We start from the raw sequence: 18,457 nt of genomic DNA on the forward strand, positions 1-18,457 counted from the left end.
GCCCAGGATGAGGTATTCCAAACCAGGGCATCGGAGATGTTCTCATTCTTTAGGGAACGTGGGTTCCCTTCTTCGACTATAGATGAGGCTCTCATCAGGGTCTCCTCTATATCCCGTAGCTCCGCTCTCACTCCCCATCCTCCCACTCGTAACAAGGACAGAATCCCCCTTGTCCTCACCTTCCACCCCAACAGCCGTCACATACAACAGAAAAACCTCTGATATTTTTGCCTCCAGCGGGATCACACCACTGGCCACATCTTTCCATCTCCTCCCCTTTCTGCATGCCGCAGAGACCGCTCCCTCCGTAACTCCCTGGTCAATTCGTCCCTTCCAACCCAAACCACCCCCTCCCCTGGTATTCCCTTGCAACCGCAGGAAATGCTACACTTGTCGCTTTACCTCCCCCCTTGACTCCATCCAATGACCCAAGCAGTCTTTCCAGGTGCGACAGAGATTCACCTGCACCTCCTCCAACATCATCTATTGCATCTGCTGCTCTAGGTGTCAGCTGCTCTACAACGTGAGACCAAGCGTAGGCAGATTGGTTCGCACTTAAAAAGAAATTCAAAATGGACTTTATTCGAGAAATAAATATATACATGATCCTTACAAAACTCCAACCGGTATTCTCGGAGGCTATTCATACATACAATACAGTTTCCCCAAATCACAAATTTATTCCCCCACACTTGCCACTCATGTGGTCCACTGGCATGGAATCCCTTCCCTTATTTTGAGGGGCATCTTCACCATACCTTGCCCCCCATGTTCAGCAGCGGAAGGACCCTAGACTGTGGTCCTCCCACACTGAGCCTTGGCGTTGGCTGCACCGAGCTTCAGTGCATCCCTCAGCATGGACCCCTACAGTCTGCAGTAGGCTGGTTGGCAAACATTCCCCGACAGACATCTCGCTCCGCTGGGTGGTCAACAACACTCGGGCAGACCAAAGTGCGTCTTTCACCGAGTTAATGACATCCCTGAATGCGTCCCTGGGAACAGTCCGTAAATCACAGAGTCCTCTGTGACGGAGCTGTTTGGAATAAACCGTGACAGGGACCCTTGCAGACCTCTCCTGACTCTCTTTGCGAAACTACACTCTGCAAAGAGGTGGGCAACCGTCTCCTCTGCATAGCAGCCGGCCCGAGCGCAGCATGCGCTGGTAGTGACTTTCCAACGGTGCAGGAAGGATCTGACAGGGAGGGCTCCACTCACCGCTCGCCAAGCCAGGTCTTGGTGTTTGTTGGTGAGTTCTGGCGATGAGGCATTTTACCAGACAAGCTGGGCAGTCTGCTCTGGGAACCACGCCACAGGGTCCATGGAGTCATTTCCCTGCAGTGCCTGCAGGACGTTCCATGCTGACCACAGCCCGATGGACTTGAGGTCAAAGGTGTTGGACCGGAAGAACCTTTCCACAAACGAGAAATGTTGCGGCGATGTCCAGCTAACTGGCACATAGCGTGGCATCTGTGCCAGGCCCATCCTTCGCGACACCGGGGACAGGTAGAACCTCAGCAAGTAGTGACACTTGGTGCCCACGTGCCTTGGCTCTACGATCCGCAAATTGGAGGAGCAGCACCTCATATTTCGCTTGGGCCGTTTACATCCCAGCGGTATGAACATTGACTTCTCCAATTTCTGGTAGTCCTTGCTTTCTCCTTCCTTCCCCTCCCCTTCCCAGCTCTCCCACAACCTACTCTCCGCCTCTTCCTTTCTTCTTCCCGCCCCCCCCACCTCCACATCAGTCTGAAGAAGGTCGAAACGTCACTTATTCCTTCGCTCCATATATGCTGCCTCACCCGCTGAGTTTCTCAAGCATTTTTGTCTACCGCGCATTTAAAGAGCGCGCCACCTTTGCTCTTACTTGCCTAATAACCAGTCAGCAATGCTGTAGCATGGGCTACAGCCCCTCCACTTTTTTGGCGAAACAGGATTCATAACCCGAAATTATTCGGCCCGCAGGCGTATTTTTCTCTTCTTCTGAGGACCTCCGCAATCCAGAATCTCAGAACAAGCGCACAGTGAGCGTGGCAAAACCACGACCAGCCGTGGCAGAAACCGACTGCCTCCCCAAAACCCTCCCTCCCCTCCGCACAACGGCCAATCACAGCACGGTTCACTGTCGAAATATGGGGTAGTGAATGAAGCGCTGAGATTTGCTGCCGAGTGGAAGGGAGGGAGGGAGAGAGAGAGAGAGAGTCGTTCCCGCGAGAGAGTCGAGCCCGAGGGGGGGGGGGAATGGGGGAATATATCACCCCCACTTTTTGAGTTGGGGGATGGCCTGTATTGTCCCCCAGTTTTTGGAGGTTGAGCAACAACAAGAAATAATAATTGTGCCACCCTCACACACCCACCCCTCGCTCAGTCGCTCCGCTCCCTCACCGGGTACCCGCGGTGATCGCTCAGTCCCCCCACTTTCAAAAATGTTCCGTGGCCACTGTGTAAGTTGAGAGGATATTTTCTCTTGTATCCTCCATTAAAACAAAGGCAAGAAAAAGAATGCAACTGAATCTTCGTGATGCTATTGTGAGAATCAGAGCAGATCTATTGCTTCCTACTTTCGTTCCCGATTTTTTTTTTGTTTAATCGTGAGGCTATTTAATAATTAGAATAAAATAAAAAGCGACTTCTAATGCCCTCAACGCCTACAGCGTGACGGATCGCATGAACGAGACAAAACAAAGTGTAAGTCGTTTATTTTACATATAAACTTGCTTCTTGGGATGGCTTTAATCAAATTTTACGTTGTGAAAATGTGATTTGGGCCCCATACGAACTGGCAGTGTTTTTCCTGCCAATACGGGGTTCAAATTCACCACAAATGCAACGTTCCAGAAAAACCCACTCACAAGATGATTTAAATGCTCTTTTTTGGGACAATCATGTCATAACAGCATTTAAATCATCTATATTTTGGGTTATTGTCTACCCATAGTCAATATTTTTATACTAAACTAGACCAAGTGCAGGCCCATTGGGTCTGTTCCCCCAACGTGCGGTTGTGGGGGGGGGAGGCGGCATGCAGCATCACACACACTAACTATTCCCCCCCCACCTCACTCATGCTAATTACCCCCCTTGATATTATATTAATATTATTAATTTGCTCCTTTTCCCCCATAACCACCCTATCTACTGACGCATAGTCCCCAACTTGCAGTCACATCTAGAGTGGGGGGTTGAGAGTGAGGGCAGAGAGAGAAGGGGCAGAGACAGAGAGAGAGGGGAGGAGAGAGAGAGGGTGACAGTGAGGGGGGAGAGAGAGGGGGTGCTGAGAGGGTGGTGAGGTGGGGAGCAGCAGGGGGGGAGGGAGGGGGGAGGGTGGAGGGAAGAGGGTAGGGGGTGTGGAGGGGAGGGGGTTTAAGGGAGGGAGGGAGGGGGGGGGGAGGGGGATGAAGGGGAGGGGAGAGAGAGAGAGAGGGGGGAGGGAGATAGGGGTGAGGGAGAGAGGGGGGGGGAGGGGAGGAGGGGAGGGGAGAGACGGGGGGAGAGAGGGGGGAGGGAGGGAGGGAGGGGGGAGAGGGGGGGGGGGGAGGGGGGGGGGGGGGTAGAGGTGGGGAGCAGGGAGGGGGGTGGAGGGAAGGGGGGGTAGGGGGTGTGTGGAGTGGGGAGGGACGGTGGGGGAGGGGAGGGGGAGAGGAGGAGGAGGGGGGAGAGGAGAGGGGGAGAGGGAGAGGGAGGAGAAGAGGGGAGAGGAGAGGGGGGGAGGAGGGGGGAGGGGGGGGGAGGGGAGGGGAGTCTCACCTCTTCGACATTTCGATCCTCCTCGGCGCTGGTCTCGAACAAACGCAGGGGGAGGGGGGAGCAGGGAGGGGGAGAGGGGGGGGGGAAGGGAGGGAGGGTGGGAGAGAGAGGGGGAGGCGGAGAGGGGGAGGGTGAGAGGGAAGGGGAGAGGGAGAGAGGAGGGAGAGAGAGAGAGAGAGAGGGAGGATGGAGGGAGAGGAGAGATGGGGGGAGAGGAGAGATGGGGGGGAGAGAGGAAAGAAGAGAGAGAGAGAGAGAAAGGGAGAGAGAGAGAGGGGGGGAGAGAAAGAGAGAGGGATAGGGAGACAGAGAGAGAGAGGAGATATACAGAGAGAAGAGAGAGAGAGGCGAGAGAGAGAGAGAGAGAGAGAGAGAGAGAGAGAGAGAGAGAGTGTGCCTTTTTACTTCAACCCCCCAAACAACCATTTGCAGGCAGTACTTTTTTCCTTCAAACTAACCATAACCATATTTTCATTTTCAAAACCAAATTAAGGGTACTTACTCACAGCTGTGTAGACATTTGTTCAGTCATTCAGAGCTCAGACCTCCATCTTGTAGAGACTGATTGGGACACACCACCTGGTTTTATAGTCCCTCCCCCTCCCACCAGCACGAGCAGCAGAGAGAATGGGGAATTTGGTAAAAACATTAATATCTCTGTCATTTTTCATCGACGGGAAAAATCCTTGGCACACATATGGCGGAGGGGGGCTCTGAGCAAGGTGGCCAAAAATGACGGCCGTAGGTGGCGGCGTTCTCACGGAAATCGCAGCACAGAAGGCCAAAACCGGTCAAGAACAGACTTTTAGTAATATAGATAATATCTCTGTCATTTTTCATCGACAGGAAAAATCCTCGGCACATATACGGCGGAGGGGGGCTCTGAGTAAGGTGGCCAAAAATGACGGCCGTAGGTGGCGGCGTTCTCTCGGAAATCGCAGCACAGAAGGCCAAAACCGGTCAAGAACAGACTTTTAGTAATATAGATATCAGTTTTAGTCCCATGTATTGTGCAAAAAAATGTTTTTTGATTATATTGAGTGGATGTTTCTAGATTATTTTATGGGAATTAAACATCAAATTCCTTCCATCTGGCATATGAATTCATGACAGTGAGATTAAAAAATTATGTTATATAGTGAATTCTTGTGTGAATGGGATTAGTTTGTTATTTGGATACTTAGGCTATTTAAAAAAATATATAATTTTCTTAAGAAATGAAATCTACAGGATCTTCTTAATGAGAAAGTAGTGGGCAGAAAGGCATGTCATACGTGGTTTGAAGAGCAAAAACTTGTAGTTTACAATGCCAAAATTGAAAAGTTGAGGAAAAACATGGTGTACAGAGTTGCTTATTGATTACAATCTGAGGAGTATGACGATGCTACTGATTATGATATGCCAATGTACCAGCTAGCAACTGATCTTCTCCATAAAGACTTGGTCTATTGCTAGAAATTGTAATTTATTTATCTATCTGTTATGGACTTACAGCATATAATACAATAATATTAAAGTTCTGATCTTGAGAATATCACATTTTTGAACTTTCAAGGCAGTCTGGGTGTTTATTACTATTTCCTTCACAACGGTCAATTTTGTAATTGACTACAATTAGGTAATTAACGCTTTAATTTCAGGTCATCCAAGTAATTTACGGGAATTAAACATTAAATTCCTTCCATTTGGCCTATAAATTCATGACAAAGATTTAAAAATCATGTTATATTGTGAATTCTTGTGTGAATGTTATTTGGACACTTAGGCTATTTTAAAATGTTAACTGTTTCTTAAGAAATGGATAGATGTTTAGATCTAGTAATTGAATTTTGTAATTAGCTACAATTGGGTAACTAACTAATTATATGCTTTAATTTCAGGTCATCCAAGTAAGATTGTTTCATATTTGTTTCAGAATGCTTCAATCTATAATAACTGAAAATTTCATTCAGTTCTCTTAATTTTTAAGAAAGTTAAGGGCTTTTCACTGTCCTCAATCACAGCTTTTTAGTTAAGTCAATGGAAAAGCAATAGGGAACAAGATGCTAATTTCCGAGTATGAAAATGGCCATAGCTTTTTTAATACTGAAGATATGAAAGTGAATTAGGTGTCAAATTAAACTTCTTTTTTATGCTTTATCTGATGGAATAAATTGCAGACTTGATTTTTAAAATCTCAAAATGTTGTAATATTGCTGTCATATGTGCCACTCACACCAGTGGGGTGGATAGCAATGACCTGGATCTGTAGCTTTTCATGTGATGCGTGTATGAAAAATATATTAAAGATTGTTTGGCTTTTTTCTGGGTTTTTCTAGTAGTGTTTTGTTTTTTTTATGGCTTTTTCCTAGTGTTGTTTGGCTTTAAATTAAATTTTCAATCTGGCAATCCTGACTATACCTAGGTACACGTGACAATAAACAAAACTAAAACAAGCCTTTGGGGCAAAGCCTGCAGCAGCGCGCAGGCGCCATCCATTTTTGGGGTGGGGGCTAGCCTGCGCATGCGCACAACGGTGACGCAGGCCCGACGTGGTGTCCGCGAGTGCAGGTTGGAGCTCGGCTCGTTGTTGGTGCTCAGACGGCTTCGGCCAACGGTCGAGCGGTGGCGGAGAAAAATACGAGGGCGTGGGCGGAGTTCTACCTCACCTTACAAACAACGCGCGGAGCTGGGCGCCCCCCCTGTGAGACGGCGGCCGCTCGGTACGTTGCCCGGCACGTGTCCGCCGGCACCTCCAGCGGCGCGCGGGGAGCGAGGGGGAGGGGGTAACCGTTAAATCCGGCTCTCTCGCCAACTACCGGGCGCCCGCTGCGTCTGACGTCGGTGCGCGAGAACCTTGCACTCGCGGGAGGCCGAGCGGGCGGGCGGGCGAGGAGCTGCCTCGTCCTCAGTTACTCCCGCTCGCTAGGGCGAGGCGGGGCGGGGTGGGGTATGTTGAGAGAGCCGTCGACACTAGGACCAAGGTCCCTCTACCAGGGGAGGCCGGGCGTTCAGCAACGGGGAGTGGGTGGGATCAGGGGCACCCCGTGGGCAGTAGTAGTTGGGGGTGAGAGCATCCATAGGCATTTGGGAATGGATATCTATGGGGATAGTATCCATATATATTGGGGGATGTATAACATTATCATCGTGATGTTCAGAGATCTCTTGTAATGTTGCGTGGGGTTGTTTCTTTATAGTTTCCCTGGAGTAGGTCAGTAGTTATAGGTGTTACTGAGAGGGTTGGCTGGTGCTACGGGTATGGGTAATGTTTCTTTAGGTGAGTGGGGCCAGGAAGGTTTGCCCGTATTTAAACGTGGGATGTTGGGATGGAATGGTCCCATTTTGTGAGGTTTGGGGTACCCACTGACAAACATAGAAACATAGAAAATAGGTGCAGGAGGAGGCATTCCGGCCCTTAGAGCCAGCACCGCCATTCATTGTGACCATGGCTGATCGTCCCCAATCAATAACCCTTGCCTGCCTTCTCCCAAAGCAAGCATTGTCTGCGAATGGCGCTCAGCATCGTCAAGGACTGCTCTCACCCCATTCCACAGTCTGTTTACCCTCCTACCATCCGGGAGGCGCTACAGGTCTCTCCGTTGCTGGACCAGCAGGTCCAGGAACAGCTTCCCTGCGGCTGTTACATTACTCAACACTGTACCTCGATGATTGCTAATCACACACCCCCCCGACATTCCTTCCACCAGGAAAAAAAATAATTGCACTACTATGACTATATGCACGTAAATATATTTATTTATTGCTCATATTCTATGTCACTCTTCTAGGGAGATGCTAACTAGCAATGTTACAAAATTTTGAGATTTTAAAAATCAAGTCTGCAATTTATCCCATCAGATAAAGCATAACAACAGGTTTAATTTGACACCAAATTCACTTTCATATCTCAAGTATTAAAAAAGTTATGGCCATTTTCATACTCGGAAATTAGCATCTTGTTCCCTATTGATTTTCAATGGACATTACAAAAAAGCTGTGATCTTGGATAGTCAAAAGCCCGTAACTTTCTTAAGAATTAAGAGAACTGAATGAAATTTTCACCTATCATAGATTGAAGCATTCTGAAAAAATATAAAACAATCTTACTTGGATGACATGAAATTAAAGCATATAATTAGCTAATTACCTAATTGTAGCTAATTACAAAATTGACCGATGTGACAGAAATGGTAATAAACAACCAGACTGCCTTGAAAATTCAAAAATGTGATATTCTCAAGATCAGAACTTTAATATTATTGTATAATAGGCTGTGTCAGTTATGGATAGGTAAATAAATTACAATTTCTAGCAAAAGACCAAGTCTTTATGGAGAAGATCAGCTGCTAGCTGGTACATTGGCATATTATAATCAGTAGCATCATCATACTCCTCAGACTGCAACCAATAAGCAACTCTGTACACGTTGTTTTTCCTCAATATTTCAATTTTAGAAAAAAAGGTAGAGATTATAAAGTTAAACGCTAAAACAAATAGTAAATACTAAAAAAGAAGATCATGTTTAATCAAAATTCAATTACTAGATATAAACATCTATCCATTTCTTAAATAGCCTAAGTGTCCAAAGATTATTCACAAATAATTCACAATATAACATGATTTTTATATCTAATTTACATTAATTTATAGGCCATATGGAAGGAATTTAGTGTTCAATTGCTGTAAATAAATGCCCATTTAAATCGGCTTTCTAGTGGGTTCCTGTGAACGCGCTGGTTTAGAACGTTCACATCGCGCTGGATTAGTGTCCTCAAATGCCGAGAAAAATACTGCGGGATATAAAAAGCCCAAAATGAACTACTCGCTATAGAAAACTTTATAAACAGGGTTATATACACGCCCCATTTAATGTAAAAATAAGGTACATACCTTTAATTGTTTGCTTTATAAAACCCTGGGGCTGCGAGAGGTTGCGAAGTGAGAGAGTGATTTTAAAATTATTATAACTATTATTCGAGGCCTATAAAACTAATAATACCTTTTGCGACCGGGTCTTGCAGCGATTTTTGGTTAATGATTTACTAGGCTGAACATCTGCGATTAGAACAGCATAGTAAAAATCGCGTTTTAAACCCGCCCCCTCCAAACAGCGCCAAAATCGCGGACATGGCTTTGGGCAGATTCCCAATGACGATTCAGGTAGGTTTTGTAACATACCTACTAACTGTATTTTGTTGTTTCTGTACTGTACACTGCACAATGACAATAAAGTTTGAATATGAATCCCCATATCCCTTGATTCCACCAGACCCTAGAGCTCTATCTAACTCTCTTTATGTGTACATGGAGTCAGCAGGGCTATGTTAGAATGTCAACTAGGATCTCAGTGGTGGCACGTGAAAGGGGATATCTGAATATCACACAATGATATGGACCAAAGCACAAAGTTCTGGAGAAACACAACGGGCTTCACAGTATCTGAAGGGAATAGATAGGTGACCTATCGGGTCAGGACCCTTCTTCAGACACAAGGAGGAATCTGAAGAAAACTGACCTGAAATATGTAGGAATTGCAAACGCTGGTTTGCACTGAAGATAAATCACTTGCAGTTGTAATTATCAATGTATCAATGGACTTCAAGTTCAATTTATTTCTGTTAAATTTGTAATATCATCATACAATAATAATTTGCTAAAATTGCTAAATATTTCTGTTTGATTATAATATGGAACTTCTTACATGTGTGTGTATCACAGGGTAGATTGTGGTATGATGGTTCGTTCAAGGTCAAGATCCCCAAGATGGAAGCAGAGGTAAGCAAATACATCATTTTGAAAATGCATGTTTAGAACCAATTCAAATGCTGCTATCCAGAAAGATCGTAGAACTGACTCAGCAAATAGGATTTTGTAAAAAAAAAAATCAGTGCAACAGTCAGTATATACTTTTCAACAAAATGTATTACATAATATATTGTCTTTAAAAAATAAACACAATTGGAATTGTGGTAAGAGGATTTTCAGTTCTGTTTGTGTGAGAGATTTTATCTAAACATTTATTTGAAAGAAGTTTTTGGAATTAATTGCAAGGGATCTATAAAGATCTTTTCCAGAACATTCTACTTTGTGCAGCATTTTGGGCTTTATGTGAAATAATTGGATTTTATAGTTATGAAATTACTATGATTTGTGGTTATAACTGAACCTGTTACCTGTTTTTTACTCAGAACTGCTGTAGATTTGGGAGCAACAGCAGCAGGAGATTAGCAAGAGATACGACTGATTGGCTCTAGCCCAAGTGGGAGGAGAGAAGTGAGTCAGTGCCGGGAAAACAGTTGAAAAGTGAGGAATTTGGTTTGTAAATTGGTAAATCAGGCAAATTATCAGTCAATTTAAGCAAGACGGCTCTTAGCGAGCGGCAGTGAGTGAGCGGCCTTGTGAGGGAAGTGCCCTGTGAGAAAAGTGTCAGTCTTTGGCTCGAGAGTCTTCGGCTCGAGGAGGCTGAGGAGAGGAGACCACGCAATACGCTTGAGAGGTAGAGACGAAAGAAGGAGATGTCAGGCAAGCTGATTCAGTGCGATACTTGCAGTATGTGGGAGGTCAAGGACACCGCTGGTGCCTCTGGCTGCTACAAATGCGAGAAGTGCATCCAGGTAGAGCTCCTGAAGGGCCGTGTTGGGGAACTGGAGAAGCAAGTGGATGACCTCCGGTTCGTCTGAGAAACGGAGTCGTTCCTCGACAAGTCCTACAGTACGATTGTTACACCTATGGTACTGGAAGAGAGAAGGTGGGAGACAGTGAGAAAGGGAGGGAAGCATGAAATGCCAACGTCCCCGGGTGGTGTACCTCTTGTGAACAGGTTCACCCGCTTAGAAGCTGTTGGGACAGAAGACGTGTTTACACTGAGCGGCGGACTGGCTAGCGATGCGAATAGGGCTGTTGAGCCAAAACCAAAAAGGCCTAAGGCAGGCAATGCCATTGTAGTGGGAGACTCCATTGTGAGAGGTACGAACAGGGGTTTCTGCGGCAACAGACGGGATGCGAGGATGGTGTGCTGCCTTCCTGGTGCCAGGATCCAGGATGTCACGGACAGAGTGCAGAAAATCCTCAAGGGCGAAGGTGAACAGCCGGAAGTGGTTGTGCATGTCGGCACAAACGATGTCGGAAAGAAGGGGATGAATATTCTGCAGCGTGACTTTAGAGAGCTCGGAAAAATGCTGAAAAGCAGGACCTCCAGGGTTGTTATCTCCGGTTTGCTTCCAGTTCCTCGTGCTGGCGAGAGCAGGAACAGGGAGATACGGGACCTGAACGTGTGGCTGAGGAACTGGTGCACGGGGCAGGGATTTAGATTCTTAGATCACTGGGATCTGTTTTGGGGTAAGGGGGAACTGTACAAAAGGGACGGATTGCATCTTAACAGGTGTGGGACCAGCATTCTGGCAGGCAGGTTTGCCACTGCTACACGGGTGGCTTTAAACTGAATAAGGGGGTTGGGGTGTCGAATGGGATAGTGGAGGATGGAGTTAAAGGGAAAGGGTTTCTTAAATGTGTGAGCTTAGAGACAGAGGGGTGTAAAATGAGGGTAGAAGCAATAGGTAGCAAGGTGAAAAGTAAAAGTGGCAGGCAGACAAAACCCGGGCAAAAATCAAAAAGGGCCACTTTTCAACATAATTGTATAAGGGGTAAGAGTGTTGTAAAAACAAGCCTGAAGGCTTTGTGTCTCAATGCAAGGAGCATTCGTAATAAGGTGGATGAGTTGAATGTGCAGATAGCTATTAATGACTATGATATAGTTGAGATCACGGAGACATGGCTCCAGGGTGACCAAGGCTGGGAGCTGAACATCCAGGGATATTCAATATTCAGGAGGGATAGAGAGAAAGGAAAAGGAGGTGGGGTAGCGTTACTGATTAGAGAGGAGATTAACGCAATGGAAAGGAAGGACATTAGTTTGGAGGATGTGGAATCAGTATGGGTAGAGCTGCGAAACACTAAGGGGCAGAAAACGCTGGTGGGTGTTGTGTACAGACCACCTAACAGTAGTAGTGAAGTTGGAGATGGTATCAAACAGGAAATTAGAAATGCGTGCGACAAAGGCAAAACAGTTATAATGGGTGACTTCAATCTACATATAGATTGGGTGAATCAAATTGGCAGGGGTGCTGAGGAAGAGGATTTCTTGGAATGTATGCGGGATAGTTATCTAAATCAACATGTAGAGGAACCAACGAGAGAGCAGGCTATTTTAGACTGGGTATTGAGTAACGAGGAAGGGTTAGTTAGCAGTCTTGTTGTACGTGCCCCCTTGGGCAAGAGTGACCATAATATGGTTGAGTTCTTCATTAGGATGGAGAGTGACATTGTTAATTCAGAAACAATGGTTCTGAACTTAAAGAAAGGTAACTTTGAGGGTATGAGACGTGAATTGGCCAAGATTGACTGGCAATTAATTCTAAAAGGGATATGCAATGGAAGACATTTAAAGACTGCATGGATGAACTACAAAAATTGTTCATCCCAGTTTGGCAAAAGAATAAATCAGGGAAGGTAGTACATCCGTGGATAACAAGGGAAATCAAGGATAGTATCAAAGCGAAGGATAATGCGTACAAATTAGCCAGAAAAAGCAGCATACCGGAGGACTGGGAGAAATTCAGAGATCAGCAGAGGAGGACAAAGGGATTAATTATGAAAGGAAAAATAGATTATGAAAGAAAACTGGCAGGGAACATAAAAACTGACTGCAAAAGTTTTTATAGATATGTGAAAAGAAAGAGATTAGTTAAAACAAATGTAGGTCCATTGCAGTCAGAAACAGGTGAGTTGATCATGGGGAACAAGGATATGGCGGACCAATTGAATAACTACTTTGGTTCCATCTTCACTAAGGAAGACATAAATAATCTGCCGGAAATAGCAGGGGACCGCGGGTCAAAGGAGTTGGAGGAATTGAGTGAAATCCAGGTTAGCCGGGAAGTGGTGTTGGGTAAATTGAATGGATTAAAGGCTGATAAATCCCCAGGGCCAGATAGGCTGCATCCCAGAGTACTTAAGGAAGTAGCTCCAGAAATAGTGGATGCATTAGTAATAATCTTTCAAAACTCTTTAGATTCTGGAGTAGTTCCTGAGGATTGGCGGGTAGCAAACGTAACCCCACTTTTTAAGAAGGGAGGGAGAGAGAAAACGGGGAATTACAGACCAGTTAGTCTAACATCGGTAGTGGGGAAACTGCTAGAGTCAGTTATTAAAGATGGGATAGCAGCACATTTGGAAAGTGGTGAAATCATTGGACAAAGTCAGCATGGATTTACAAAAGGTAAATCATGTCTGACAAATCTTATAGAATTTTTCGAGGATGTAACTAGTAGCGTGGATAGGGGAGAACCAGTGGATGTGGTGTATCTGGACTTCCAGAAGGCTTTCACCATGTCCCACATAAGAGATTAGTATACAAACTTATAGCACATGGCATTGGGGGTTCAGTATTGATGTGGATAGAGAACTGACTGGATAGTTAGCTTTCATAGCAAAAGGATTTGGGTATAGGAGCGGGGAGGTTCTACTGCAGTTGTACAGGGTCTTGGTGAGACCACACCTGGAGTATTGCGTACAGTTTCGGTCTCCAAATATGAGGAAGGACATTATTGCCATAGAGGGAGTGCAGAGAAGGTTCACCAGACTGATTCCTGGGATGTCAGGACTGTCTTATGAAGAAAGACTGGATAGACTTGGTTTATACCATATAACAATTACAGCACGGAAACAGGCCATCTCGGCCCTACAAGTCCATGCCGAACAAATTTTTTTCCCCTTAGTCCCACCTGCCTGCACTCGTACCATAACCCTCCATTCCCTTCTCATCCATATGCCTATCCAATTTATTTTTAAATGATACCAATGAAACTGCCTCCACCACTGCCACTGGGAGCTCATTCCACACCGCCACCACTCTCTGCGTAAAGAAGTTCCCCCTCATATTACCCCTAAACTTCTGTCCCTTAATTCTGAAGTCATGTCCTCTTGTTTGAATCTTCCCTATTCTCAAAGGGAAAAGCTTGTCCACATCAACTCTGTCTATCCCTCTCATCATTTTAAAGACCTCTATCAGGTCCCCCCTTAACCTTCTGCGCTCCAGAGAATAAAGACCTAACTTATTCAACCTATCTCTGTAACTTAGTTGTTGAAACCCAGGCAACATTCTAGTAAATCTCCTCTGTACTCTCTATTTTGTTGACATCCTTCCTATAATTTGGCGACCAAAATTGTACCCCATACTCCAGATTTGGTCTCACTAATGCCTTGTACAATTTTAACATTACATCCCAGCTTCTATACTCAATACTCTGATTTATAAAGGCTAGCATACCAAAAGCTTTCTTTACCACCCTATCTATATGAGATTCCACCTTCAAGGAACTATGCACGGTTATACCCAGATCCCTCTGTTCAACTGTATTCTTCAATTCCCTACCATTTACCATGTACGTCCTATTTTGATTTGTCCTGCCAAGGTGTAGCACCTCACATTTATCAGCATTAAACTCCATCTGCCATCTTTCAGCCCATTTTTCCAAATGGCCTAAATCACTCTGTAGACTTTGGAAATCCTCTTCATTATCCACAACACCCCCTATCTTGGTACCATCTGCATACTTACTAATCCAATTTACCACACCTTCATCCAGATCATTGATGTACATGACAAACAACAAAGGACCCAACACAGATCCCTGAGGCACCCCACTAGTCACCTGCCTCCAACCCGATAAACAGCCATCCACCATTACCCTCTGGCTTCTCCCATTCAGCCACTGTTGAATCCATCTTGCTATTCCTGCATTTATACCCAACAGTTGAACCTTCTTAACCAACCTTCCATGAGGAACCTTGTCAAAGGCCTTACTAAAGTCCATATAGACAACATCCACTGCTTTACCCTCGTCAATTTCCCTAGTAACCTCTTCAAAAAATTCAAGAAGATTAGTCAAACATGACCTTCCAGGCACAAATCCATGTTGACTGTTCCTAATCAGACCCTGTTTATCTAGATGTTTATATATATTGTCTCTAAGTATCTTTTCCATTAATTTGCCCACCACTGAAGTCAAACTAACAGGTCTATAATTGCTAGGTTTACTCTTGGAACCCTTTTTTAAACAATGGAACAACATGCGCAGTACGCCAATCCTCGGGGACTATTCCCGTTTCTAATGACATTTGAAATATTTCTGTCATAGCCCCGGCTATTTCTACACTAACTTCCCTCAATGTCCTAGGGAATATCCTGTCAGGACCTGGAGACTTATCCACTTTTATATTTTTCAAAAGTGTCAGTACTTCTTTTACTTTGAACCTCATAGTATCCATAGCTACTCTACTAGTTTCCCTTACCTCACATAATTCAACATCCTTCTCCTTGGTGAATACCGAAGAAAAAAAATTGTTCAATATCTCCCCCGTCTCTTTTGGCTCTGCAGATAGCTGTCCACTCTGTCTCTCCAATGGACCAATTTTATCCCTCGTTATCCTTTTGCTATTATATAGCTATAATATATACTCTCTAGAATTTAGGAGATTGAGAGGGGATCTTATAGAAACTTACAAAATTTTTAAGGGGTTGGACAGGCTAGATGCAGGAAGATTGTTCCCGATGTTGGGGAAGTCCAGGACAAGGGGTCACAGCTTAAGGATAAGGGGGAAATCCTTTAAAACCGAGATGAGAAGAACTTTTTTTACACAGAGAGTGGTGAATCTCTGGAACTCTCTGCCACAGAGGGTAGTCAAGGCCAGTTCATTGGCTATATTTAAGAGGGAGTTAGATGTGGCCCTTGTGGCTAAGGGGATCAGAGGGTATGGAGAGAAGGCAGGTACGGGATACTGAGTTGGATGATCAGCCATGATCATATTGAATGGCGGTGCAGGCTCGAAGGGCCGAATGGCCTACTCCTGCACCTAATTTCTATGTTAATACATTTTGCAAAACTCTATGCAGCAAATAATGCTAATATGTGGAGAGCCAAGCTGTGAGCCCAATGTTATTTGGTGAACTCTTCAAGCAAAACCTTAATTTTACTTTGTAAATTCAATAGTTCGACTTGGAGGCTTCATAAGCTTGGACATAACTTCATTTGACCTGCAGCTCCTTGGAAACTATTTTAACACCATGTGTGAAATTAATATGAAATATTATTAAAAATGTTCCCCATTTAGTTTTTATATCAATGTAATAATATATTGCTCTGTTTGTAAATTTGTTTTTGCTTTTGAATGTGTTTGTTACATTTGATCTCTGAATTATATTACCAAGGGGCAGAAAATATAATTAGCAGGAGATCGAGTTTGGAATTGGGGTTCATATTTCATTCGGTACCAATGTAGGATAATCTGTCCAAACCCGTATGATTTTTGAAAGTTACCTAAATTTCTAAGGGAGCCTTGAACCTGTTCTTGAGATGGTTTTTTTGATTTCCCCCAAATTCGTCAATCATAAGAATTTAAATAAACTCGGGATATCTGGCAAAATTAATGCTGGTAATATTCAGCAGGTCAGAGTGCACTTGTGAAAAGAGAAATAGATTGAATATTTCAGGTCTGTGATCCTTCATCTGGTAATTCTGAGGAATGGTCTTCAACCTGACCTGATGAATGCTTCTACCTTCTTCCAATCATTGGGGCACATTTCAGATCTTCCCATTTAATTGACAATTTTGTAAGATGTGTTAAGTCTCTGCAGTTCAGAGAACATCCATAAACGTTTGGGGATGGATAGTATATATACATATTTGGGGATGGATATCTATGAGGATGGTATCCATAGATATTTGGGGATGGATAACATAACATTAGCATCGTAATGTTCAGAGATCTCTTGTAATGTTGCGTGGGGTTGTTTATAGTTTCCCTGAGGTAGGTCAGCAGTTATGGGTGTTACTGAGAGGGTTGGCTGGTGCTGCGGATTATGGGTAATGTTTCTTTAGGTCGGTGGAGCCAGGAAGGTTTGCCCGTATTTAAACGTGGGAAGTTAGGATGGAATGGTCCCATTTTGTGAGGTTTGGGGTACCCACTGACAAGTGTACATTGAGTCAGCAGGGCTATGTTAGAATGTCAACTAGGATCTCAGTGGTGGCATGTGAAAGGGGATATCTATGAATAACACAAAGATATGGACCAAAAGTATGTCCAAAGAACAAAGTTCTGGAGAAATACAGCGGCCTTCACAGTATCTGCGAAGGGAATAGATAGGTGACATATTGGGTCAGGACCCATCTTCAGACGCAAGGAGGAATCTGAAGAAAACTCCTGACCTGAAATATGTAGGAACTGCAAATGCTGGTTTGCACTGAAGATAAATCACTTGCAGTTGTAATTATCAATGTATCAATGGACTTCAAGTTCAATTTATTTCTGTTAAATTTGTAATATCATCATACAATAATAATTTGCTAAAATTGCTAAATATTTCTGTTTGATTATAATATGGAACTTCTTCCATGTGTGTTTATCACAGGGTAGAGTGTGGTATGATGGTTCGTTCAAGGTCAAGATCCCCAAGATGGAAGCATAGGTAGGCAAATACAGCATTTTGAAATTGCATGTATTGAACCAATTCAAATGCTGCTATCCAGAAAGATAGTAAAACTGACTCGGCAAATAGGATTTTGTATTTAAAAAAATCAGTGCCACAGTCAAAGTACTTTTCAACCAAATGTATTACATAATATATTGTCTTTAAAAAATAACAAAAACTTTTAATATTGCAATTGTGGTAAGAGGATTTTCAGTACTGGTTGTGTGAGAGATTTTATCTAAACATTTATTTGAAAGAGGTTTTTGTGCAAGTGAGTGTAAATCTATAAAGATCTTTTCCAGAACATTCAACTTTGTGCAGCATTTTGGGCTTTATGTGAAATAATTGTATTTTATAGTTGTGAAATTATTATGATTTGTAGTTAACTGAACCTGTTAATATATTTTTCATAACTCTTCTATTTATACAGCAAAGATTGCTGATATTTAGAGAGCCAGGCTATGAGTCCAATGTTATTTGGTGAACTCTTCAAGCACAACCTTAATTTTAATTTGTAAATTGAATAGTTAGACTTGGAGGCTTCATAAGCTTGGACATAACTTCATTTGACCTGCAGCTCCTTGGAAACTATTTTAACACCATGTGTGAAATTAAAGTGAAATAATATTAGAAATGCTCCCCATTTAGTTTTTATATCAATGTAATAATATATTGCTCTATGTTTGTGAATATGTTTTTGCTTTCAAATGTGTTTGTTACTTTGATCACTGAATTATATTACTAAGGGGCAGAAAGTATATTTCATATTTCATTCGATACCAATGTAGGATAATCTGTCCAAACTCGTATTCTTTTTGAAAGTTACCTAAATTTCTAAGGGAGTATTGAAACTAGATCTTTCTTGATCTCGAGATGGTTTCTTGCTTTCCTCCAAATTTGTCAATTATAAAAATGTTAATAAACTATAGTCTGGATATCTGGAAAAAATAATGCTGGTAATACGCAGTAGGTCAGAGTGCACTTGTGAAAAGAGAAATAGATTGAATATTTCAGGTCTGTGATCCTTCATCTGATCATTCTGAGGAATGGTCTTCAACCTGACCTGATGAATGCTTCTAGCTTCTTCCAATCATTGGGTCACATTTCAGATCTTCCCATTTATTTGACAATTTTGTAAGATGTGTTAAATCTCTGCAGTTCAGAGGGCTCCATTGGGAGCCAGGGACACTCCCAATGATTCAT

At 43.6% G+C, this 18,457-nt stretch overlaps 1 protein-coding gene across 4 annotated transcripts in view; it reads left to right on the forward strand.

The window, feature by feature from the left end:
- The first annotated feature begins 6,223 nt into the window (after window positions 1–6,223).
- Window positions 6,224–18,457, forward strand: part of LOC129702777 (BCLAF1 and THRAP3 family member 3-like) — a 49,715-nt gene continuing 37,481 nt past the window's right edge. For 2 of the 4 annotated variants that reach the window (XM_055644746.1, XM_055644748.1), the window contains exons 1-3: window positions 6,226–6,446; window positions 9,445–9,501; window positions 17,195–17,251. In XM_055644746.1, the coding sequence (XP_055500721.1) occupies window positions 9,458–9,501; window positions 17,195–17,251 (101 nt within the window). In that variant the 5' untranslated portion in view covers window positions 6,226–6,446; window positions 9,445–9,457. Of the gene's footprint in view, window positions 6,447–9,444; window positions 9,502–17,194; window positions 17,252–18,457 lie in introns of all 4 variants that reach the window. The other 2 variants (XM_055644747.1, XM_055644749.1) reach the window with 2 other exon arrangements.

Source organism: Leucoraja erinacea, chromosome 13 (assembly GCF_028641065.1).
Source record: "Leucoraja erinacea ecotype New England chromosome 13, Leri_hhj_1, whole genome shotgun sequence".
Lineage (NCBI taxonomy): Eukaryota > Metazoa > Chordata > Chondrichthyes > Rajiformes > Rajidae > Leucoraja > Leucoraja erinaceus.